We start from the raw sequence: 25,467 nt of genomic DNA, 5'->3' as shown, positions 1-25,467 counted from the left end.
GCGCACTCACAGGCGGTCCACGCCTGAGTATGCGTGGACAGCGGCGCGCAGGCGCGGGGACGACTCGCGCAGGCGCGGTGCGCGGTTGTCCCGGTACGCAGATCTGCTCGGGTTCCGGCATGCCGGGCCGGCGTCTGGTTGCCGTCTCCCGGTTGCCTGCGCACCATGGAGTGCCTGCGCTGCCTCCCCCGGCTGCTGCCCCGCGCCGTGCAGTCCCGGCGGGCCCTGTGTGTCGCGCGCTTGAGCCCTGCTGCCTTCTGCGGTCGCGTGACCCCGCTGCTCTCCGGGAACCAGAAGGCGCCGAGCTTGCCCGGCGCTGCAGGTAGCGAGCGCGTCCCGCGGGGCCCCGCCTGCCCTTGTCCCCGCCGTCCTCACCGCTGTGCGACCTGCGGCACTCGCCCTGCCCGCGGTTCTCAGGCCAACAATGCGGGGACTCGAGTGTAGTTTCTTTCTTTTTTTCTTTTTTTTTTTTTTGGTTTTTCGAGACAGGGTTTCTCTGTGATTTTGGAGACCAGGCTGGTCTCGAACTCACTGAGATCCGCCTGCCTCTGCCTCCCAAGTGCTGGGATTAAAGGCGTGTGCCACCACCGCCCGGCTCGAGTGTGGTTTCTTGTTTGTTGAGACAGGGCTGGCCGCGAACTGGGAGCAGTCCTCCTGTCTCAGCCTTCTGAATTCTGCAGTTAGGAGCGTTAACCGTTAGGCTAGTTTTGGTTTTTTGTTGTGGTTATAAGTTTAACATTTAAGTGTTGTCCGAGCGTGGGTGTGTCTTTGTCTGTGTTTGTGGAGGTCAGAAGACAGCTTGCTCGAGTCACTTCCGTCCTGGACCGAACTCAGGGAGTAAAAGCTTGGCGGCAAGCGTTTTTGCCGGCAGAGCCATCTGCTCAGTCCAAAGTTTTCGTAACGGTACTTTTATACATACTTTTCCTTGATAACCATATCCCTCCTGCTGGCCTTTTTGCCTCCTATGCCCCCTTCTGCTTTCATGTCACAGAATTGTGTTAGGTTGGGGTTTTTTGTTTTGTTTTCAGACAAGGTCTCACTGGCTTGGAACTCACTGTGAAGCCAGACCAAACTCGAAGCTGAGTGGAATAACCACGATTAGCAAGATTGGGATGTTATTAATTCTGTTTATTTTGTTAATTTCTTTTCCGGGTACATTTATATATTAGCACAGTTGCCCTGGTATAGAATAGGGAATTCCTAGAAGTGAAGTTGAAGAATCTGAAGCCGGTGGTGAGCATTAACTGTGGATGAAGTCTGCTCTTAAGTGTGTAAGCAGACAACCAGGGAGCTCTGGGTGAAGAAAGGAGTCTTCTTGCTGCTGGTGTTTCTGTCACCCAGTGGTGATGTGTGAGGAAATGGGAGTGCAGGTTCTGCTCGGAACAAACAGCCCTAACAGAACAGTGGTTTCTGGTACTTTTTTAAAAAATTGTACTTAAAAATTTACCAAATGTTGGTCAGCACCTCCTCACACCCAGTCTTTTTTGGTTAGGTGCCTTTTTCCTTCCCTTGATAATGCTTGGGAACCAAGTGGTCTGCAAGATGCAGGAACTTTTAGGATAAACATTGAAATCCAGAGTTGTAATCATGGTGACACTTTAAATTCTGGCACTTGTTCAGTCCCTAGAGCTTACAAGGTGGAATGAGAAAACAGACACCTGCAACGTCACTTCTGACTTCCGCATTGTTCACACTTGTCCAGTTTTATTATATATATTTTTTACTTTTGTGCAGTGCTTGGGACAAAACCCAGGGCCTTGTGCATAAGACAGGCCCTGAGATTGCCTCAGCTCCACCTGACCTTCCCAGCCATAGAGGGCCCACCTCAGATAGTCAGCAAGTGGTATGGACTTAGTTCATGGAAGCAATAGGAAGAAGGAAGGACAGAATAGGTAGGGGAGACCAGATAGGATCCTAACATAACAAGTGTTTCTTTTTCCGGTAGGAAAAAGTTTCAAAACACAGGTGTTCTGGAGGTTCTGTGTACTGTGAGAATTGCAATTGAGCTTCCAAGAAAACCAGTATGCTCACGGGACATTTCATTTTCTAATTTTCTTCTTAGGTGATGTGCACCAGTCTAGAACCTCCGATGCCTCTCAAGCTACCTTAGCCAGCGTGGCCCAAGTGTTTGCTGTGGTGAGTGCACCTCATCCAGTAATTTGTGAGAAGCACTTCACATGCTTATGAAATGAATGCACAGGGTTGAATGGTTGGCAGAGGTATTGGATTATATTTGGCCAGTGATCCAAGTGCCCGAGATATTGGTTTAGTGGTACTCTTGACGCTATACTAATGACTGAGGTCTCGCTGTACAGCACAGGCTGCTCAAATGGCAGCTCAAAGTCTTCTCCTTTCTGGTAGAATGAAAAGTTTATATAGTACATGTTAAGGGTTCCCACCAGCAGCCAAAGTTTGCTCTGTTTTGTAACAGGTCTCGTGTAACTTAGACTGACTTCAAATTCACTGTGTGGTCTAGGGTGCTCCACCATGCTAAGTTTTAATGTGCCACCACACCTACTTTATGTGGTCCTGGGAATTGAACCCAGGACTTTTTGTATGCAAGGCAAGCACTCTACCAACTGAGCTACATCCCCAGCCCCAAAGTTTCCTTTGTGAACACACCAGAATGTCTAATTCTGCTTAGAATCCCGTGGGAGCTACTAGCCATTGAGAGCCTTGGACGATGATGGAAAGGAGCAGAGTGCAGTATTAAGGGCATGCCTGAGGGGCAGCTGTGATCTCAACTCTGTGAAGTGATTTGAGGGAAGTAAGTGAATTAATAACACATCTGTGCATATGTGCTCATACACATTTAAGAAATAAAGCCTTTGGTGGCAAAATGTTAGCAAAAAGTAACCTAAATAAAATTACAAACCAATTGTTTTTGTAGCTCATTTTGTAAGCTTTTGTGGTTTCCAAAAAAGTTTTAAGAAAAAGGGCTTGACCTGAGCCAAACTTCCTGAGTTTAAACCTCAGATTGCTCTCTCGCTGTTGGGGGACTTGGACAAGTTATTGTGACATCTTGTACCTTGATTTTCTCATTAATAACTAGGAATAAACCGCCTTAGGTACTCGTGAGCATTAAAGGAAGCTGAGATAACATCATCGTATTTTAATTTGCTCATTTCTGAACTAAAAATAGACATGCTTTAGGGGCTGGAGAGAAAGCCAAGCACCTGCTGCTCTTCCAGGGGACTTGAGTCTCATTCTCAACACCCAAACTGGGTGGCTCACAACAACATTAGCCACAGCTCCAGGGTTCCAACACCTCCTATATTCCAGGTACCTATATAAACATTCAGACATATTCATAAAAGGAAAAATTACAGCACCTACGTTATAAAAACTACTTTAAAAATGGAAGCAACTTACAAAATTTGACAGTGGGGTGCCTCAGACATAACCACCCAGCATGTGTTAGTCTTTACAAATATTTGGGTTTAATTAATACTAACTTCTTAAAGAACTTTAAGACAGGTCTCACTAAGTAAGCCTCACTACCTGGGCTGGAGCACTCAGGATCAGCCTGGCCCTACCTTCCAGGTGCTGGATTGAAGGTGTGTACAACCATGCCCAGCTAAAGAACTTTGTTTTTGTTTTTGCAAGACAGAGTTTCTCTGTAGACCAGGCTGACCTGGGAATCAGAGATCTGTCTGCTTCTCCCTCCCAAGCACTGGGATTAAAGGTTTGTACCACCACCACCCAACTAAAAGAACTTTTCTTTATGGACAATATAAAATAAGAGGCATGTCGGATTTGCTTATTCCTTTTTTTTGTTGTTTGAGGTTTGTTTGTTGTTTTGCTTTTTTGAGACAGTCTCAATTAATTGACCAGGCTGAGCTAAAAACCATCTGGTTAGCCCAACCTAGGCTCATACTAATATGTCAGTCTTCCTACCGCAGCTTCCCGGTGCTAGGATGCAGTCCTGAGGCCCCATGTCCTATTCTACAGAATTACTTGGAAAGTCATTGCTCATAATCAGTCTTCTGGAGTTGATCGGCTTCAAAATAGAATCAAGTCCAGTCCATGTAACCCTAGCTACTCAGGAAACCATGGCAAAAGGATTTGAGTTTAAGGCCTGCCTGAACCACACTGTGAGCCCACCCCGTTTTCCCCAAATGAAAATAAAGTCAGATGATGACTGGAAGAAAATTCTTTATAGGTCAAGTAAGTTTCTCCAAGAGCACTTAACAATCAACTGATTCTGTTGAAAAGAATGAGTTGGAAAAGTGAGCTGGTTATAAAGCACACATTTTAAATGTCAGTTTTATGTGATATCTTTCATAAAAGGATCCCACTAAAGAAAAATGGTATATAAATTTTGAAATGTAAGAGCATTTAGTATGTGTTGGTAGAGGTATGTTTTACAGGAACACTAGAAGACACTGTATAAGTTATTATTGGCATAGTTTTCTCTAAAATTTGTCAGATCATATGATTTAAGTAGTTTTACAAGTTTTCTTATTTTCAGCAGTGAGTATATGTGTTTAAGAAATAAATCTAAGGCAAGCTACCTGTATAACATAGATACAAAGCTTTTATTAAAAATTGACCTTGGCATTTCCTCTGCTTCTGCCTCCTGTTGATCCGATCTTTACTGATGAGAACCAGATTGAAGTGTGTATTATAGGTTTGTTGTGGTTCTGCTAACATAGCCCACATTGTTTCCAAAGCAGTAACCCAGGGTGTGTGTTTCACCAAGACCTGTGCTTGGATTGTGTTTACCTTCTTACGTGCGACAGTCCAGCCCTTCACAGTTGACACCTTCAACCGGGACTGGCACAGCATACAGGAAAGTGTCCCTCTATTGAGCAGCACCTAGTGACCTGATGTGTGCTGCTACTGCTACAAGCACCTTTTTTGTTCATTTCTGCTCATTCTGCAGGGCCTGCCAGAGACCTCTTAGCTCTAAGAAGACATTTAGATTTGTGAGGCACCCACTCCTTGGTCCCAGTCTCCAGAGAAGGATAAATTGTAACAAAGCAGGGTATTATGTTTCCACCGAGTGATGTCCCCAACCCAGGGATTGTTGTCAAGACCCTTTCAGGCCAGAAAGTCCTTGCAGTCACCTGAGGTTTCCCTAGCCTGCTGATGGGTAAATTTGCAGAGGAGGATGTAAGGTCCATTGTTTACAGTCCCCATGTCTCCTGGCAACACTTCCAGGGCCCTCACAATGAGTGTGGCAAGGCTTAAAAGCATGTCCAGCCCAATGCATTCACTCATCAGGCCATTGTTACCCAAATCAAGGTTACCTGGAAGCAGGACTGATTCTCCTGAATGGATTTCTAGAGGAACCAAGATAGGAAGTCAGTCTAACATCGGGTTTATATTAAACAAAGGAAAGAGGGATTTTCCTTCTGACTTACTTAAGATCAGATATGATTTATAACTGCATTTCATAATTTTGAGGGTGTTTCTCAGAACATAAATATACTGAATTGAAATTAATGTTTGTTTTTATTTTCTGTCTTTAGACAAAGTTTGACAAAGAAGGAAATGTTACTTCTTTTGGTGAGTATCTTTATCAATGGACTAGTGAATTTGGTGGAAAATTGGAAATTGTAGTGTTAGAATACAGTGTTCCTTGTATTTGCTGCTGTGTTAAAGAGGTCCTTCAGCATTTGTTCATCAGCCCTCATGGGGCTAGCAGCCCCTGTGTGCAATTCTCTGCATTACCTCCTTTTAGCAGGAATCGCTTGGACTCCCAGGGTGTTTGGAACAGAACAGTGTGTGGAAAGGCTGTTCCTCCCTCCTGTGTCTCTTCTATTCATCTCCCCTACACAGCCATCCAATTTCTGTTCATTATGAAACAGGTTTAAAGTAGAATTACAGTGTGTTGTCCATGTGTCGTGACATACACTGCCACCACAGTGAGAAAGGTGGAGGGTAAGGCACGGAGTGGCAGTCATGTGACAGCCTGCCTCTGGACAGATACTCCTAAAAATGGAGCTGGGTATTGCTTTACTTGAGGCTCCTGTTTCACCTCTCCCCTGCAGCTCCATGGTCCTGTTCCATCCTTGCTTAAATCCTTGAGTTTGTACCAGGGTCTCCTTCCTAAGCTTTTTTGCCTTGTGGGAAGTGTGGTTTGACACAAATACAGATACTGCTATCCCCAGCCTGTCACACGTTTCTCTCATCTGCCATATTCTTAACTAGTAAACTTAGTTTTCAGATAGGAGACTTTACAGTAAATATCAACTTTTCTTAGTTCTTATTGTCCAATAATTACCAAATTCACTCACAGATTCACAACACTGAAAATGATGCCATAGTGGTAAAAATAGAAAATGTGTGGACTGGAGAAGTGGCTTAGCAACTAAGAGCATTTGTTCTTGAAGAGAATCTAGGTTGAATTCTTAGCACCCACATGGTGGCTCCAGTTCCAGGGGATCCAGTGCAGCATTCTGGCCTCCACAGGCACCAGCTATATGTGTAGGCAAAACACTCATATACATAAAATTAATAAGCCTAAAAATCTGGTTAATAAAATTCATGTTCAAGGAAAAAAATGACTATGGGCTAGAGATATCACTCAGTTGGTAGAGAGCTTGCCTAGAATGCTAGAATACCTCGAGTTAGTCCCAGCAACAACTGGATTTGGTTCAGCATTCCTATAGTTTGTAAGTTTGAGGCCATCCTTGACTTTGTAACGTGTTCAAGGCTGCTGGAGTGTGTGATGTCCTGTCAGAGAGGCAGACTACGTCCAAAGGTAGAAATTACTGCTTTAGGCTCTTAAGCTTGGTTGTGGTTTTTATATTGGCCCACAATGGGCTGCTTAGCACAGTGAAATGTTCTAGAAAAATATAGAAGGGAGAATCTGAGTTAGTATGAATCTGCTTTGAAGGCAAGAATAGGTATTAAAGGCTCATGTGAGAACACTGCTCAGGTGGGGCTGGGAGGGACACTGGAGGAGCTCGTGTTTTTGGGTATTAGTTTCACCCACTCGGCCTCTCTTCTAGAGAGGAAGAAAACTGAATTATACCATGAGTTAGCACTCCAGGCCAGAGACTTGAGGTTTCAGCACGTGATGAGCATCACTACCAGGAACAACAGGATCATCATGAGGATGGAGGTAAGCAAACGCCGTGCTGCTGTGCTCACCAGTGAGTTCTGGCTGTCTTGCTCGGTGTGTAGGTTAAAAAAAAAATGCAAAACTCGGAAAGTTGTTGACTTAGCGCTCTTCCAGACGTGATGACGGAGATCTGCCAGTTCCTTCTGTTCTCTTCAGATAGCGGTCTTCATACCTCAGCTCCCCAGTGCTGGCCTAAGGCCCTGGCCCTGACCAGCCTCCCGCATGACTGTTTTAGGGAACTTGACTTTTCTCGTGCATGTCCTGGCAGATGTCTTGCTATGGGTTTGGAGTTTTTGAGACAGGGTTTCACGTGTACCAGGCTGGCCATGAACTTGTATGTAGCTGAGCATGTCCTTGAACATCTGCTCTCCTCCGCCTCCCAGGTGCTGGGATTTTTTGTACACATATGTGCCACACCAGGCTGAAGTTATAATTACTGTCTGATTTGTATAATTCCAGTTCTTCTGAGAGCAACTTATAATTATCAAGACTTACATATATTTGAATTTTCTTCCTTTATAAAAATATCCTTTAATTATTTACTTTTAGAAAACCAAATGGACACTGATTTGGTTTAGTTTTAATTCAAAATTAGTGAAATAAACTGTTTTGTGAATTTACTTTTTCCTCCAGCCTGATAACTTGCATCTTGATGAATGTGTGTATATGTGTGTGTACACATACATTCTTTTCTGTTGCTTTTCTAGTATTTGAAGGCTGTGATAACTCCAGAGTATCTTCTGATACTAGATTATCGGAATCTAAACCTGGAGCAGTGGCTGTTCCGGGAACTGCCATCACAGCTGGCTGGAGAAGGTCAGCTCGTCACATACCCACTGCCGTTTGAGTTCAGAGCTATTGAAGCACTCCTGCAGTATTGGGTAAGCCTAGTTGGATGTATTGTGCAGAGTGAATGTGAAGACACGTAGTCCTGACCATTTCAAAGCTGCTCTCCCAGCCTCATCAGTCCCTTGTAAGGTCCTCCAGGGAGATAGAGCTTCTCCTCCAGCCAAGTAGACCTAAAGACTCTTGAGGAACTGGCGAAGCACATTTCAATTTGGCTCCCTTTATCCACTTTTATGTTTTGGGGTTTTGTTTTGGTTTTTGTTTTTTCAAGACAGGGTTTCTCTGTAGCTTTAAAGCCTATTTTGGAACTAGCTCTTGTAGACTAGTCTAACTTCGAACTCACAGAGATTAGACTGCCTCGGCCTGCCGAGTACTGGGATTAAAGGCGTGTGCCACCGCCACCTGGCTCACTTTTATATTTTTGTTGTTGCTGTGAAAGACCTCTGGAGCGGGGAGACTCTCACTCAAGTCTCGGGATAACATGAGCCCCCAGGAACTCACAAGAGACTGTCCTTGCTGCAATCACACGAGGTTTATTGACAGGACAGGAACCAGTGCACTGGGGCCGAAACTCATTTCCCATGCAGGGGTAGAGAGTTCAACCTGCTGGGAGAAGGGGTGTTTAAGGGAAGAAACCACAACCCAGTAATCCAAAGGAGGTGGGGAGGACGTCATTGGAAAATTCCGAAAATACCAGTGATCATTGAAAAATTCCGAAAATATCAATGATAATCACAAGGGGGTAACTCCCTGTTTCTCAAGATTATAATCTAACTTTATCTTCAGCTAGTTCCTGAAACAGAGTCACTGAACAGGCTAATCTAGATTTTTGATTCTTCTCTCCCTGCTTAGATTTTTCCTGCTAGAGGGGTCTGGATTTATCCGAGTCTTTTGGTTGTTGTTTATTTTTATTTGTTGACTTGAGATCTTAGGCTGGCCTTGAACTAAGGTGGTCCTTCTACTTCGTCCTCTAGTGCTGGCATTACAGGTGTGTATTACTACACCTGTCTGTGCACTTTCAGTGACCACATTATGGGATGAGAATTCAGGAGACCTTAAGTTGAGATGTAAGTGAACTCTGAGCACCTCTCACTTCATTCTTCAAATTCAGCTATAATGCAAGAGTTCACACGTGAATGCATCGTTCATCAGACAGTCCTCTGTTTGAAGCAGCTCAAGGAGGTAACACCTCTTGCTTGGGACATAGACTGACAAGAACCACAGTTCTCATGACCCCTGCCTCATAAATCAGCAGTTACTGGATTCCTGGGAGTTGTGCAAGCCCAATCAAGGTGGCCACTGCCTTCCTAGCCCCTTCTAATCTTTTATGAATCTTCCTGCTCCTAATTAGTCTGGATTGTACTGTTCAGGAACTAGCTACAATCAGGAGTCAGTGCTGGGAGCACATTAGTCAGAGAGGGAGATGGAAAGGCTGAGTGATCTGCTTTGCTTCAGTGAGAAAACAGATGATTTCCTCTCTCCTGGGGTTACAGGAGCAACAGCACAGTGCAGACAGTGGTGCGTGGCAGGCTGGGCTGACTGAGGAGTTTGGAATGCAGGAACAGATGCAGTCAGCTCTGTAAGAGCAGAGGAAGCTCTGCAGACTATGTAAAATAGGAATTCTTGCCTGTGACATGGGGTCCCGAAGATTCTTTCTGAAAGAGCCCTGCAGTTATCAAGCCACCCATCTTTCAAATAAGGGAGAGCCCCTCAACCGACCTGTGGGCCCTGACACCAGGAGCAGGAGGCCTCAGGAGGACCTGGAGTGGGATCCTGTTCTCCCATCCACACCAGGTCTAGCCCTTGTAGACCAGAGGGTTGGTGTCTCTTTAGGATAGTCAAACATTAGTTCTACCTTAATGTCCCAGTTCATTCAGGTCTCCTGAACTTGGAAGTGAATTCTGTTATTCAAAGTAAAAGAATCTACAGCAGGCTGCAAACTTCCAAGTCAGATGAGTTATGCTTCTGAGATAAAACAGCGTGTAGTAGCGTTTATAGTCTTAATTCTGCTGCTTAATTCCTTGTCTTGTGTTATTTGCCAGCTGGTGTGGAGGTTTTTCCATCTTAACTGCTATCCTCTTACCAATTAATTCCTGTTAAGTATTACCCATGCTTGTGTTAGCTTAAGAAAAGCAGACTTTGGATTTTACAGTGATTTAATGTATCTTTTTTAAAGTCTAAGTCAAGCTTCAGTTTCCCTCCACCTCCCGAGAGCTGGAATTACAGGCATATGACAACATATCCATTTCATTCAGTGCTATGGATCGGACCTGGGACTTCATGCATGCTAGGCAGAATCTCCACCACCTGAACTACATCTCCATCCCGAGTTTCAGTTGTTAAAAAGATCATTGTCCACAGCAATTTTGAACAGTGTTCTGTTTACAAAGAACATAGCTATTCCCAAATGTTTGTGGTTGTTGTTGTTGTTGTTATTGTTTGGTTGGTTGGGTTTTGGTTGGTTGGTTGGGTTTTGGTTGGTTGGTTGGGTTTTGGTTGGTTGGTTGGGTTTTGGTTGGTTGGTTGGTTGGTTGGTTGGTTGGTTGGTTGGTTGGTTGGGTTTTGGTTGGTTGGTTAGTTGGTTGGTTGGTTGGTTGGTTGGTTGGTTGGTTGGTTGGTTGGTTTTAGAGACAGGGTTTCTCTGTAGCTTTTGAGCCTGTCCTGGAACTAGCTCTTGTAGACCAGATTGGCCTTGAACTCACAGAGTTTTGCCTGCCTCCACCTCAAATGCTGGGATTAAAGACCTGTCCCACCACCCGGTACTATTATCAAATGTTAAATGGGTGCTTTGACATGGAGTTTCAGGATTTTCCTAAAGATTTATATTTATTGTATATGTGTGTACATATGTATGTAGGTGCCAGCAGAGCCCAGGGGTATTGGATCTCCTGGAGCTGGAGTTACAGTTGTAAACTGCCTGGCATGATTATGGGGAACCAAATTCTGGTCTCTGGAAGTGCAGGAAGTGCTCTTAGCCACTGAGCCATCTCTCCAGCCCCCAGGATGTCATTAAAAAAATCATTCCCTAGTCCTTTCATAGCAACTGTCTGTAGAGGGCTAACTCTGGCCTTTGCAGCATTCCGTGCTGCTCCTGTGACCCAGGAGGTGTAGCTCTGAGTCGTCTATAATTAGGGGTTCTGAAGTGCTGTCAGTGTTTTGGGCTAGCCCAAATGTCTGTTTAATCAGAGGCTTCACTGATCCTAAGTTCTAAAAAGATTGTTTTAATTCTTATGAAAGGCCATGTTGTTATCTAGATCAACACCCTTCAGGGAAAACTTAGCATCCTGCGGCCGCTGATCCTCGAGACCCTGGATGCATTAGTGGACCCCAAGCATTCTTCTGTCGACAGAAGCAAGCTGCATGTCCTGCTGCAAAATGGCAAAAGGTAAATGTGAGTGGCTTGTCAGGCTGGGAGTTAGAGACGGCTGCCTTCAGCTTCTCTCTTGTTGATGTCTAGAGAGATGGTCAGTGTGAATTCACACATGAAACCTGCTGCAGTCTCCTGCCTCTGCCTCCTTGGTGCTAGAATTTGATTTTCATAATGAAAATAATGTGGGTTTTTGTAGTGGGGAGCTGTGGGCTGTGTTCCTGCCGCCCCAGCTCCTGGTCGCCTGGCTAGCTTATGCCCCAAAATAACAACACACAAACTGTATTCTTTTAAACACTGCTTGGCCCATTATATCTAGCCTCTTCTCGGCTAACTCTCGCACCTGGACTAGCCCATTTCTAATAATGTGTGTAGTACCCCAAGGTGCGCTTACCGGAAAGATTCTAGCCTACGTCCATCCTGGGTCGGAGCTTCATCGCATCTGCCCCAGAGAGGAGCTCTATCGAGTCTGAGCTCACTTCCTCTTCCTCCCAGCATTCTGTTCTGTTTACTCCACCCACCTATGTTCTAACCTATGAGGGCCAAGCAGTTTCTTTATTTTTTAACCAATGACCTTCCTCCATCAGGTTTTTTTTATGTAGTGTAGGTGGGAGATTGAACTAAAGGAGCACACGATCTAATACTGATCTAATATGCTGCACAAAACATTAAGGCCCATCTGACATCCCAGTTCAGTAGTTGATGTTATCTTCGTTGTGATAGCAAATTCATAGATCTAAATTTGAATTCATCTAAAGTCATAATTCATCCAAAAATTTAAATTTTCTGCTTTAGTTAATTTGTGTCATAATTTCAGTAAATATACTCAGAGATTTGTACTCCCCAACTTTTTTACCTGATAGGTGTGAGGCCCTGGTTCAGTCTCCAGCACCACAGAAAAAAATGTTCAAACATTGACAGTTAAAACTTGATGGGGTGAGGAGTAATCCTTAGAAAGAAGGCTTAGTGGTTAAGGGCACATGCTGTTGTCCCAGAGAACCCACTTGGTCCTCAGTACTTAAAAGGGGTGTATGTGTTATGGGGGAGGTACCCTAAACCCTTCATCTCTCAACTGATCACACCCCTCCCCCCACAACAAGCTTCAACTGTCAATGTTTGAGCATTCTTTCTGTGGTGCTTGCAACCGAACCTAGGGCCTCACACACACGAGGTAAGCACTCTACCTTTGAGTCACAGCCCCAGTCCTTAACTGCTAAATTTTTAAGAAAAGTTGGGGAGTACTATACTCAGAGTATAATTAAAATTATGACACAAATTAATTGAGTTGGTTAGGTTTGGTGGTTAAGTACCTCTGCCAGCTGAGCCATCACAACAGCTCAGAAAGCCAAAATTTTCTTTAGTTTTTTTAGTTCTGTGTGTATGTGAGAGAGAGAGAGGGGAAAGAGAAAGGATGTGCACACATGTGGAGAGGTCAGGACAACATGCTGGGATTGGTTTTCCACTCCCACTTTCTGACTCCCACAGACTGAATGTCATAGGTCATCAAGTAACAGATGCCTTGACTTTCCTGAGCCTTCTTACTGGCCAGTCTCTTTTTTATTATTTTATTAAGATTTATTTATTTTATGTTTATGAGTGTTTTCCTACATATATGTATGTGTGCCATGTGTGTGCCTGGTGCCTGAAGAAGTCAGAAGACATAGGATCCCTTGGAGTTGGCGTTACTGATGATAATGAGCCAGGATGGAGGTGCTGGGATCCAAACTCAGGTCCTGAACTGCTCGGCCATCTATTTCTTAAGCCCCTGTCCCCAGTTAAAATTATCAAAAGGTTTGTTGTTTGCCCAATGTTAGTGTACTTTTATCATTTATAAATAAGCTCCAGGCTGGAGAGATGGTTCAGTGGTTTAATATGCTTTTTCTGAGGACCTGAGTTCATTCCTAGCACTGGGTCATGACCACCTGTAACTCCAGCTAAAGGAAGCAACACTCTCTGGCTTTAACAGGCACATGCACACACAGAGACATAATATATAAATATAAGTAATTAATTTTTTTAAAAAGAATACTCATACCAGAAACTTGATTTGGCCTGAGGCCGGGTGGGTAGGGTGTTCAGGTCCCAAAGAGGACGGGTGGAGTGGGGGTAGGGCACAGACATCATCTGAGGGTGAATCAGGATAGCTGCCAGCAGCGTTTAATTGAAAAAAAGCTACACCTACTGTATAGTGGCACACAGGATTAAAAGGGAGACAAGGGGGACGTGAACTGAGGTGTGGCTTGAAGTCAGGGGTTGGGGAATCTATCATTGACCTTGACAGCAGGTAACAATCTTGAGTTACTGGAAGAGTCACAAGTTTCTCTTGCTAGAGATAAGAATGACTGCTTTATCAAGCAGGAACTTTCCTCAAGCACCCTAGGGACGGGAGACCCTTATTAAGAAAAGGATTTCTTCTGGAGAGCAGACACTATACTACAGTTTCTTAGTCGTACTCTGTGGGCCTGTACCCCTCATAACACTCCCAAAAGGGAAGGTCCTGATGTCTCTTTTCCCATTATACGGTACCATTCTGATTTCTCTATATTTATTAACTGAACTCTTTCCCTTAATAGCCTCAGGCTCTGGCAAATTGTAGGCATTTCACCCTTGGAGTCAGACAAATCTAGTAAATCTCTAACTTTCCTGTTCTTGGTGTGATTAGGAGGGCACAATGGAATTCCTGGTTCCACGGTGGCCATGATTTTTTCCAAAGAATTATTTTGTTTAGATAGGCTTTTATCCCTTAGCAAAGCCCTCCCAAAATTTCCCAAGGGGAAAGGCATTAATTGAGAATCATTAAAAATGAAAGTGTGCTGGTGAAGTGTGATCTGCACTATTGAAATGCTGGGACTTTGTCAAGCAGTAATGGACACCATGCTGTCCATGCTGTACTCAAAACTGGGATGGTAACTCACCGGTAATCCCAGCACTCAGCAGTCTAAGGCGGAAGGATTGCCTCAAGTTGGAGTCCATCCTAGGCTACAGAGTGATACCCTCTCTCAAAAAGGGGGAGGGGAGTAAGTAAACCCAAAGAGCCCCTGCTTGTCATAAACAAAGCCTTTGATTAAACATTCAGAACTACGCATAAAAACTAAATGTTCTGTCATTATCCCCTCCCTGCATGTATCTAATAAGCAAGATGACAAACCTCGTAATTCCTCCTGACCTGTGTATCACAGGATTCTGTTGACTTTCTGGCCTGTAACCTACTTACTGTAAACCTCTCCAGTGAACCTCTTGTTATCATTTATAAAGAGGTGGGGACCGGTCCCATGTAGCCTGAGACCTCAGCAGCAGACAGACAGATAGGTATGCCATGCAGAGAGAGTTTGGGTGTGGAGTTTATTTAGTGGGTTATGGAGGGGAAAGGGAAGGGGGCATAGGGGAAGGAAAAAAAGGGAGAAGAGAGAAGCAGCTTCTGCCTCTCCAGAAGGGCAGACGAGGGGGGGGATGACTGGGGAGGAGGTGGGGCTTGTCTCTTAAAAGAACAGGGTGCCCAGGTGACAGACCTCTTCAGCCAGCTTCTGCTCTAACTCATTGCAGAGTTCTTAACTGAGAATAAATACCCAAGCGTTCTACCTTAACCTTTAAATTTCCAGAGTGACACAACTTTGAAAGCCACCAAACTTGTTCTGTGTAGAGCTTGTCCTGGTTAATCTTACCAATTGGCTTGGGTGTGGCTAATTTGCATAATTGTTGAAATGTTTCTTACCAGTGAATGCTGAGTGATAGGTGGGTCCTTGTAAGATGCCCTAAACATGATATTCTTAAGTGAAATGCTGCATGTTTATACTGCTAATCTTTGCCGTGTGACTATTCTTACAGCCTCTCTGAGTTGGAAACAGACATTAAAATTTTCAAAGAGTCGATTTTAGAGCTTTTGGATGAGGAGGAGATGCTGGAAGAACTCTGTCTAACCAAGTGGAGTGACCCACAGGTCTTGTGAGTATTGCCTTGTGTTGTTTCTTCCTTCAGGTGAGCCTGTATTTGTCTAAAATAGAGAATAGGCATTTTCATCCTTAGTCACTTTGTCTTGCATGTGGCCCAGCTCAGTGAGGCTGCATTGAGTGTGCACTGCATTCTAGCTGCTGGGCTGAAGAGAACATAAACATCACAGTTATTCTCAAAGGATAGATCACTAAGCAACATATTCTAGATGAACTAGGTTCCCCATGGAGCACAGGGCAACAGTTGCGTGGTAGAGGAGAAGGGGATAAGCCAGGGAGTGTGGATTGGATTCTACAGCCTTGTCTGTTATAAACACACAGCTTACATACTTTTTCTGACTTACAAACATAGAAGTCGTTTTCTTTTTAGAAACAGCTCTAAGAAACTTAGTCACTGCTGCATATCATAAAGCAGGTTCAAGAAACACCTGCAGAGTGTGAAACTCACTGATCTGAAAGTCACTGGAGACTTGTCTGCTTCTCCAGTAGACCGTGGTATGGTTTGAAGTACTCATGCCTTCATTAGCTAAGAAGTATTGAAAAGCAAGGAAAGGGGCTCGTGAGATGGCTCAGCAGGTGAAAGTAAATTCCTTTTTTTTTTAATTCCAAGACAAAACACACAACTCTCTCTTCCCAATATGTAATTTGTACAAATACGCCAAAGTAGAGACAGCAAGGCTCAATGTAATTCACGTTTACTAAGTCAATAGTAGGAAAGGCAATGCCCAGTAGTGCATCACAGCTTCAGCCCACATAAGGCGTGTTTAGGGAAGCAGACATCAGCAGTTAGTCCTCTGCTCGCTCATCCAGGGAGAGGAGAAATTGGCTGCTACTGTATTTGCCTATTTTCAAAGGCAAATGCTCTTTTTAATGTGTATAGGTGTTTTGCCTGCGTGAATGTCTATATACCACTTATGTGTTTGGTGCCCACAGAGGCCAGAAGAGGGCATTAGATTTCCCAGAACTGCAGTTATGGATGATTGTGAGCCCCATGTGGGTGCTGGAAATGAAACCCAGGCATCTTTAAGAGCAGCTTGTACCCTTAACCACTGAGACATCACTCCAACCCTAGGAAATGCTCTTTCCAACTTTGTCTGAATTTGTGTGTGTGTGTGTGTGTGTGTGTGTTTCATAGTAGCCTACGATTTGCCCTTTCTCATTAGTATTCACGTTTGTATTTTCTAGTCCCTAATGATGCGTGTAATTTCATGCCTCTTCTGGATTGAGGCCTTGGAACACAGTGATGCTAACTCATCTGTGTAGGGCTGAGTGCATTGTGCTCCATAGCTTCTCACAGATTGGATGCAGTCACAACAGATGTGATAAGGCTGACTTTCTCACTGGCCGCTAAAGTTGGGGGTCAATATGTTGCACAAGCTCAGGTTTGTTGACTGTGCTGACTTTGTGAATTGAAGTGAGAAGAGCAGTTCTGGGATTGACCATGCAGAGGAGATGGAGCTGCTGCTGGAAAACTACTACCGGTTAGCTGAGGACCTTTCCAATGAGGCTCGGGAGCTTCGGGTCCTGATTGACGACTCACAGAGCATCATTTTCATCAATCTAGACAGGTGAGGATGGATGCACAGCAGAAGATGGTAAGGACTGGGGTTGTGGTTGATACTGGAAAGCACTTTTTAAAGAAATGTTTTTTGGAAGAAGTCACGCTGTCCCATCTGTGACTACTCTATAAGTGAACCTGTTTTTAGTTTCCTGGTGCCTGCAAAAGCAACTGAAGGAATGCATGTTTTATTTGGACTCACAGCCTGACAAGGAAGTCATGAGGGCAGAAACTTGAAGTAACTGGTTGTGTGTCCTGTTAGGAACTTGTCCATGTCCCCAGCCAGGGAATGGTGCCACCTATGGTGAAAATGGGTCTTTCCACCTCAAGAGGTTTCTTTCTATGATGACTCCAAATCTTATCAAGTTACAATATTAATCATGTCAGGATTTTGAAGGTGGAGAGCGGCCCGGTAGGCCTTCACTAGGTTTGCTGGATTTGTGTGTTCTGGCCTGAGTTGGTGGTTTTCTCTCCAGCCATCGCAATGTGATGATGAGGCTAAATCTCCAGCTAACCATGGGCACCTTCTCTCTGTCACTCTTCGGACTAATGGGAGTTGCTTTTGGCATGAATTTGGAATCTTCCCTTGAAGAGGTAAAAATGCAGTTTTTTAAATGGGTTTTTTTTTTTTAATGTTTGGATGATTAGAATGTTTTGAAGTATGACCTGCTATATTAGTTACGTTCTCATTGCTGTAACAAAATACCTGGCAAAGGGAACATAAAGAATAAAATACCTACTTTGACTCACAGCTGAAAGGAGTTACAATCAATCCATCATGGCAGGAAAGGCAAGGTAGCGGAGCATGAGGCCTCTCGTCACCTGGTCCACAGTTAGGAAGCGGGGCACTCTCCTTCGGGTAAACCTCTCTGGCCATACCCTCACAGATTTGCAGCTCCTAGGTGATTCTAAATCTAGTGAAGTTAACAGTAAACACTAAATGCCACATTTACATATTCCCTTAAAGAGTTAAACATAGGTTGTAACTCACGTAGAATGCAGGCAGTTATTTGTTAGCCCCGTGTAGAGCTATGACTGTAGCCTCCATTGCTTTATTTCCTAAAGCATACAAGTACACAGGAGAGCTGGCTAACATAGCCCCCCTGTGAGGCAGTGGTAATGAGGGATTTTATTTTCAGTTCTGTGTGTCTGGCCCTGTACCTGGAAGTCCACATCCACAGAGCTTGTTTGGTGCAGTAATCACAACTCTATGAAACAGACATATTTCCCCTGCTTTGTAGATAAGAAAATAGAGGCCCAGAAAAATGTAGTAAATTGCAGATCTATAAAACCAGAGGATTTCAACTGAAAATAATGCTTTCTACTCTGCCCTCTTGTCTTTTTATGTCACGCTAGTGTTTCTAAAACCTCTGAAGCCTGGCATTTTCAGGGAAAGTCTTATAAGGTTTCTAGCAGTGATCGAGCGAGTAATCCGCACTTTGATGTTTGACCCTCTGTCCTATGTAATTTATTGCTTCTGTGGTTATCACTGTGGTCTAACCAACACCATCTCTCGGGACCACACATTTGTAAAAAGTGGTCTTTAAAAGACTGACTAGCTCAAACCTCTGCATAAAGATAGTCCACTACATTCTAATTGGCCTTAGGATAAGTTCAGATTCCCAGGTCTGTGGACATCTAGTCGATTCTCCTGGATTCACCTCAGACATTTGTATCCCCTCTTGTCAACTGTTCTCTGGTTCTTTCTCAGAAATGCTAGCTGCACAGCTCTCCCCTCACCTCCCAGTTTTTTGGTTTTTCGAGACAGGGTTTCTCTGTGGCTTTGGAGCCTGTCCTGGAACTAGCTCTGTAGACCAGGCTGGTCTCGAACTCACAGAGATCCGCCTGCCTCTGCCTCCCGAGGGCTGGGATTAAAGGCGTGCGCCACCATCGCCCGGCTTCACCTCCCAGTTTTGTCGCCTAGTTCACTACTGTTCACTTCCTTGGGCTGTAGCTTTTGTTAAGAATCATACTGTGTCCATATGCAGGTAGAAACCTGAAAACATGAGATAGGAAATACCTCATAATTGAAGACCAATCACAACTACATTGGCATGGAAAATTCCATAGCTGGTCTGTTGTGGCTCATCCAAGATGTGGGTGCACTAAAAGTATTATATAAAATTATCTTTGGACTAGTATAGATATATTAGGTGCATGTGAAATGTTTTTTCTTTAGACTCCAAAAGAAAATACCATAGGTCACATGCCCCACCAAGACAAGAATATACAATTAACTATATTCCTGCCTTTCAAAAGTTAGTGGTTGAGCTTGTGAAACAGAGAATGATTATGTTAGGATGGCGCTTCCTTCTTGTTATCCATCGATATGTAAATATGTAAACTGAAACATGTTTTGGTCCCAAGGGATTGAGATGGACTAACCACCTTTCTTAACTAACCCAGAAGCTAATTCTGTTTTCTGTTTAACTCTAATGTTCTTACTCAAGGCCAAAAAGAAAAGTGTTTTTTTATTTTGTTTAAATCTTTTTGATCCAGGTGTAGTAGCGCACACCTGTAGACTCAACTCTTTCTTAGGGTGTGGCAGTAGGTCTCCTGAGCCCAGGAAATTTAGAGCCAGCCTGGGCACCAAAGCCTTGCCTTTGCAGCAGCCTTTCTGGCACTGCATTGTGCACAGTCCTGAATACAGAAGAACCCATTTGTGAGACACTTGGGGTGTCTCTGCCCTCAGTCTTGGTCTCTGGGCTTCACTGCAGGCCTAGGTCCTGTTTCTATGGAAGACTTCTTGTGGTGACAGAAAGGTTCCTTTTAACTCTGGAAGAGAGTTGTCTCTGAAGAGCATAACCTTTGTGATTGGAATGAACCCTTTTTCTTTCAGGACCATCGTGTGTTTTGGCTGATTACAGGAATTATGTTTATGGGAAGTGGCCTCATCTGGAGGAGGTTGCTTTCATTCCTTGGAAGACAGCTGGAAGCTCCTTTGCCCCCTAAGGTATGGCCTAGGAGCTCACGGTAGCACTGCTGTGGGCTACAATCCTGGGCTACAGTCAGAAAGAGCCTGGGTTTCAGTTGTCACGAGTTTGTAACTCTGTGTGAGTTACTTGATTTTTCTAACTCTTCTTACTTTCCCATCTGTTAATTCAGTCAGTACTCTGTGCTTCATTTGATTTAGAAAGTTAAGTGAGCTGAGATGGTTAGCACAGTCCAACACAGCAAATCTGCTAGAAGTCACTTGGTTTCTGTAGAACACTGACAAGAATCATACGTTGAGGCAGATGTTCATCACTCTGCAGGGCTTTCCCATAGCCATACTGCAATCGCAGAGCGCTCTCTGAGCACAGGGGCCTTCACCTCCTCTCTTCCCACGTGTGCGGAGCAGCACAGCTGGGGTAAGGGCACAGACTCTGACCTGTGTAGTCCTTTGTTTTCACCTGGTTAATGACTTCTCAGAAAGACACACTTAAATTTGTTTCCTGCTTTATTTAGATGGCCTCCTTACCTAAAAAGACCCTTCTGGCAGATAGAAGGATGGAAGTGAAAAACAGCCTCAGGCCGGACGGACTTGGAGCAAGCCGGACTGTCCTGGCAAGCCGCTAACAGCAGCCTGGCAGACAAAGATTGTTATACTTCTGAAGCTATTATCTCTCTCTGAGGGGGAAAAAAAGGCAACTGCTGTTTAAATTATGTCTGACTAAAATAGTGTGGCATTCACAATACTAAAACATGGCTGTGTCTTCAGAATTCTATGAGACAAAGTGTTTTCTTTGTAAAAAGCCAAAATCCTATGTTGGAGAGGACTGCCACATCCTGATGGGAGACTGTGGCCTATGGTAGGCCAACCTTGAATACTGTTTTTATGGACTTTTTAAAGAATAGATTAATTTATTGAGGGATAGATTTGTCAGGATTCAGCGATGTTATACATACCAAGAAAAGTGCATCTTTGTGCTGACGGAGCCCAGAGATTTGGCAGAGCCTCTGATCCCTGAGCTCGTGGGCTGCAGGTCCCCAGTCAGGGAATCATGTTGCCATCGACTTCTGACTAGGGGAATAAAGCTGGTGGACCTGCTAGCCTTGCAGTGAACCCTGGGATGCCAGCCCTTGATAGAGCCTTATTTTCAGGTGTTTGCTCTCTTTTATATATGAGATAAATGAAAAGGAAGTATAATTTAGTGTACGCATACAGGGATTCTGGTTAATCAAAACTATTATTTTTCTTTGATTGTAAATAGAACCTTTGGAAGTAAAGTTGAAAGTGTTTATTCTCTTACAACTTTATAACTGTTTTGATCATTACCTGATTTAAGAGACTGTCTTGCTACCTTCCTCCTAAGAAAATATATACAACCAGCTAATCTGTTTGCCTACCTCTCAAAAGTTAGCAGATCAGCTGGTCAAACAGGAGGGTAGTTAATGTAAAAATGGTGGGAACATTATCTTCCCAAACAAGATGTTAGCCTTTAAAACAATGGTAAAGCAGGACGTGGTTGGTCCTTTGTAATTCCAGTCCCTGAAAGGCTGCAGCTGGAGGACTGCGAAGAGTCAGAGGTCAGTAGAGGTTATAATGTTCCAGGCCCTCCTGGACTACAGAGTACAACCCTGCCTCAAAACACCAAATAAAAGGGGCTGGGCTGGGGGTGCTGCTCATTGCTAGAGTGCTCACCCAGCTTGCATAAAGCTGTGGGGTCAACTCCTAGTACTGCACAGTAAGTAACCGAATTGTGATGCCTGTAAGTCTGAAAGCTGCCATCCTACTTACCATTCTACCTACCTTTGTGTATTTTGTAAAGGTTTCATTAAGTTGTGTGCTAAAACATTACAGTTAAGTGTGCTTCCAAAAGTAGTGCACTTGTAAGATTGTAGTAAGACCAGAGCAGCTCTTAGCCTACAAGGTAGGGGTAATGAGTGGAGGACCTACACCCACCACAGATGCCCTGTGCCCAATTACTGCAAGTGTTACAGCTCTGAAGGAAAGGTATCCTGACTTGTCGGGAAGTCAGGCTATACCTGAAACTGGGTTCCTGTGGGGGACAGTCTCCCATCAGGATGTGGCAGTCCTCTCCAAGGCTCTGCTCTACTCCCCCTAGGATTTTCCCAACAGAAGTATCTGTTTCTTCTCAGCTCAGGCCTAAGTTGCTACTTCTTCTGCTTCATTCTGCCCTGCAGAATGTAGCAATCTGCTCCAGCTCTAGCTAAAAGTCATTGCTTCAGCAGAGGTGTCAGTTGCTCCTTTCGCTCTGGTTTCCTCGGGGAGATTCCCAGTAGAGATTCTGCTCTGCGCCGGTGAAAGATCTTCACCCAAAACTCTTTCAAGAAATTTATTTGGAAAGGAGTCCTGGAGAGTGGCTGCCTCGGTCAAGGTGGAGAAGGACGGTTGCCAACTAAACAGGCAGAGGGCTTACGTAGGGCTTGAGTTATTCCAGGGTCAAGATTTCAGGGAAGGGAGGGAATTGGTCAGATTTTGATCCCCTTGAGCTTGGACAAACTCAGATTGGCTAGATTTTGTGCTCAGGTATTGGACGGTTTCATGTTCAGTTGGTCAGGGGCAGATTTGGCTCTGGTTTCAGAGCCAAAGTGTGTTTCTTTCCTGGCCCTTTTTAGTCTTTTACCTGTAGTTTCAGGGCCAGGGTATGTTTCTTTCATTGGCTCTTTTTTTTTTTTTTTTTTTTTTTTTTCTTTTCGAGACAGGGTTTCTCTGTGGTTTTTTTGGAGCCTGTCCTGGAACTAGCTCTTGTAGACCAGGCTGGTCTCGAACTCACAGAGATCCGCCTGCCTCTGCCTCCCAAGTGCTGGGATTAAAGGCGTGCGCCACCACCGCCCGGCTCATTGGCTCTTGTTCCAGGGTCAAGGTGTGTTTCTTTGGTTCCGGTTTCAGGGCCAAAGTGTGTTTTGTTCACTGGCTCTGGGTTCAGGTCTAGGCTGTGTTTCACTGACTCTGGTTTCAGGGCCAAGGTGGATTTTTTTGGCAATTTTTTACTTTTTACCCTGCAGTGACCCTAATGTGTCCCACAAGAATGTCAGGTTCATTTACTGGATGATTTAGCAATGGGAATAAGAATGTTATTCCAGTAGAAAATAAAAAGTTCCAGGTGAGCTCCCCTCCTATGGGACTGTGAGAGCTGGTCTGGAGCAGCTGAGCTAGGCTTGGTGTCCCAATCATGAGAAGCTGAAATGTGACCCTATGGAAACTGTAGCCGCTGCAGCCTTTGATAGTGTCCAAGATCATCTTTGATGATGCCTAGGTTCCACAGTACCCTTCTTCGGCAGACCCAATGATCAGTCTTAACATTGTCTCAGGTTTATGCTCAACTGAAAACATGAAGAATTGAAGTCATTTGATCCCAGGTCAGACACAATCAAATAGCATTTTTCCTTGTATTGTTAGTTTATGACCTTAAGTAAAGTAATTGTCTCAATTAGTCATGTACCTTCTACTGATAACTATTTCTCCAGTCAGCTAAAAAGACAGAACAGAGTTTGTAAAAATTTTAAAAGTGGTTAGGTCATTGAGGGTTCTCGAATGTAACTGCTACTTAAAGGAAATGTTGTGAAATATCAAATACTGAGTTCTATGATTGAACAAGCAGTCACACATCCCACATCTAGCATGAGCAAGGGGGTGTGATCCTTTTTTCAGTCTGTCCTTATTATGTTCAGAGCCTCTGAACCGATGTGAGAAGAGCAGAGGTCATCCTATGAAATGATCCCTCTGCATGCCCTTCTTGACAACAGACTGGAATAGGCGCAGGCTCTTTGTGTGGCAGGCTCCAGGAACTGCGCTAGACTTTATTTCTGGGGCATCAATGAAGCCACATTTGAACTTTAGTATGATAACTTCGGTAATGGCCACAGAGGTGATTTCATGGAGGGATTGGAATGAGTCCAGAGACTTGAGCTCTCCACCAAAAGCCCACCGCCAGTCATTGTAACTTTATAGTCTGGGACAGTAAGGCATAAAGCAATTCCTGCCTTGAAGCCTTAAAAATGTACAGAGAGAAAGCTAGAAAACTAATATGTAAATGTCTATTGGTATCTTGAGGTAAAGATGACTAAGCTAAGCAGTTGCTCAGTTAGTGTTGTTCTTGAGTATCTAAGCATTGTGGGACTGGTTCTTAGAATCTCATTTAACACTTGGTGGAAGAAAATGTTAACCCACCTGTTGAGAATAATAGACTGTCATGTGCTAATTTTTTTCTCTGTATCAGGTCAAAATTCTCTATAGGTTGACCTTCAAAAGTGGGGTAACACTTTATTTCTCACGGAGAAGTCAATATGTTACAATTGTCAGTATGACAATGTTACAGTGTACAATGTTACAGTTGTCAAATGACAATCCTGTCAACTTGAAGATGTTTCCATCTCTATAACCTTTCAGCTTCTTTTTTTTTTTTTTTTTTTAAATGTAGTAGTGCCTGCTACTTGCTGTGTTCAGACACTGAGCCAAAGACAAAGACAAATCCTGTGGTCAGCTGTGGCCATATTTAGACAAGCTCCCCACAGTTATCAGAGCAGAAGCACTGGCACTTTAGGGCTAGAGCATCAGCCCAGGGTTGGGAAAGCCCACGCCTGGTGTGCACAAGGCCCTGGGTTTAACCCTGCCACTTATATTTGCTGACTGGCAAAACAATAACCCTTCTGCTGGTAGTGTTCTTCAGATAGCTTGAACTGCGAATTACTACCCAAGCAAAACCAAATGTCCCTGTTTGCTTCCTTCTGTGTCTTAGGGGGCTGTATAGCGCACACACAACAGCTTGTCTGGAGGGTGAGCAGTGCCTTCTGGGGTGTTTGTGAACTGTCCCTCTTTCTCACCTATGACCCATCATCTTTTGTGTATTCCACATTCCCTCTGCAGAGGTTTCTCTCTCTCTCAGTGGAACTTGTCACCCCTTTTCCTTCTCCTTTTGATATCACTTTCCAGGATCAGAAGGAACAGTATCTCCTTTGACTGACAGGGGACCAGCCAGTCACTGTTATAAGTTGAAAATGGAGATCAGGAGCTACCCTAAAGAATAGGCCAAGAGCAAGTGAAGCCACAGCCCACTCATCCCTTACGGTCAGCCTGGGCTCAAGGCCATCCCACTCCCTCCTGCTCTGTTGGTGGAGCTGACAGCCAAGCACAGCAAAGCCCCACCGCCCTGTGAGACTTAAAACCACAATGGTGAGGTTGATCACTTGTCGCAGCAGCCAGCCCCACAGACGTGTGAATCACGAGATAGCTCAGCCAACTTTAGTTTCTGAGGTTGTCCCAAGCCCTCATTGAGGAAGGAGCAGTGTATGGGCGCCTTCCCCCATGCTGTTCTCTCTTCCCACCGTGTTTTCCCTGTATACTGCACCGTCAGCATGACAAAAGGCCCAAGATGAGCAGCTTCAAAAGAAGAAGCGTTTATTTTGGCTCAACAGTTTCAGCCATGTCAGTTGTAGTGTGCTTGACCCTGTTGCTTTGGAGCTGGGGAAGAAGCCAGCATGGTGGAGGAGAGCTGTTCATTTACATGGCAGCTGGGAAGCAAAGCGGCAAGGAAAGACTTGGGGTCCTGGTACACCCTAATGATGTAACTTCCTCCAACAAGATCCCACTCCAAAAATTTCTACCCTCCTTCAGCTGGAGACCAAGACTTCAGCATGGGAATTTTGGGGCACATTTAAGATCCAAATAGGACCAGCCGCTGCTTAAGGATTTTATTTTTTTTTTTTAAGGAGCAATGATAGAATGTGTTAC

At 44.3% G+C, this 25,467-nt stretch overlaps 1 protein-coding gene across 2 annotated transcripts; it reads left to right on the top strand.

Annotated features, from left to right (window-relative positions):
* Nucleotides 1-102: 102 nt before the first annotated feature.
* Mrs2 (magnesium transporter MRS2) lies at nucleotides 103-25,462 on the top strand. 2 transcript variants are annotated; one of them, XM_057787781.1, is made up of 11 exons: nucleotides 103-322; nucleotides 2,063-2,136; nucleotides 5,475-5,511; nucleotides 6,960-7,072; nucleotides 7,780-7,953; nucleotides 11,173-11,303; nucleotides 15,111-15,227; nucleotides 16,648-16,800; nucleotides 17,267-17,384; nucleotides 19,630-19,743; nucleotides 20,238-25,462. In XM_057787781.1, the coding sequence occupies exons 1-11, from the start codon at nucleotides 166-168 to the stop codon at nucleotides 20,346-20,348; spliced, it is 1,299 nt and encodes a 432-aa protein (XP_057643764.1). In that variant the 5' UTR covers nucleotides 103-165; the 3' UTR covers nucleotides 20,349-25,462. The 2 variants fall into 2 exon arrangements, with proteins under 2 accessions (XP_057643764.1, XP_057643763.1); XM_057787780.1 differs by lacking the exon at nucleotides 20,238-25,462 and adding an exon at nucleotides 20,045-20,226 and having other exon boundaries at nucleotides 106-322.
* The last annotated feature ends 5 nt before the right edge of the window (nucleotides 25,463-25,467 follow it).

Source organism: Chionomys nivalis, chromosome 13 (genome assembly GCF_950005125.1).
Source record: "Chionomys nivalis chromosome 13, mChiNiv1.1, whole genome shotgun sequence".
NCBI lineage: Eukaryota > Metazoa > Chordata > Mammalia > Rodentia > Cricetidae > Chionomys > Chionomys nivalis.
Note: the sequence above shows the minus strand (reverse complement) of the source record. Positions and strands in the feature narration are given on the sequence as shown.

Excerpts from the sequence above, each read along its gene's own strand:
- Mrs2 (XM_057787781.1), top strand. The coding sequence starts at position 166 with ATGGAGTGCCTGCGCTGCCTCCCCCGGCTGCTGCCCCGCGCCGTGCAG. Across the intron at positions 5,512-6,959 it reads AGGAAATGTTACTTCTTTTG|AGAGGAAGAAAACTGAATTA; the intron begins GTGAGTATCTTT and ends CCTCTCTTCTAG. Across the intron at positions 15,228-16,647 it reads TGGAGTGACCCACAGGTCTT|TGAGAAGAGCAGTTCTGGGA; the intron begins GTGAGTATTGCC and ends TGTGAATTGAAG.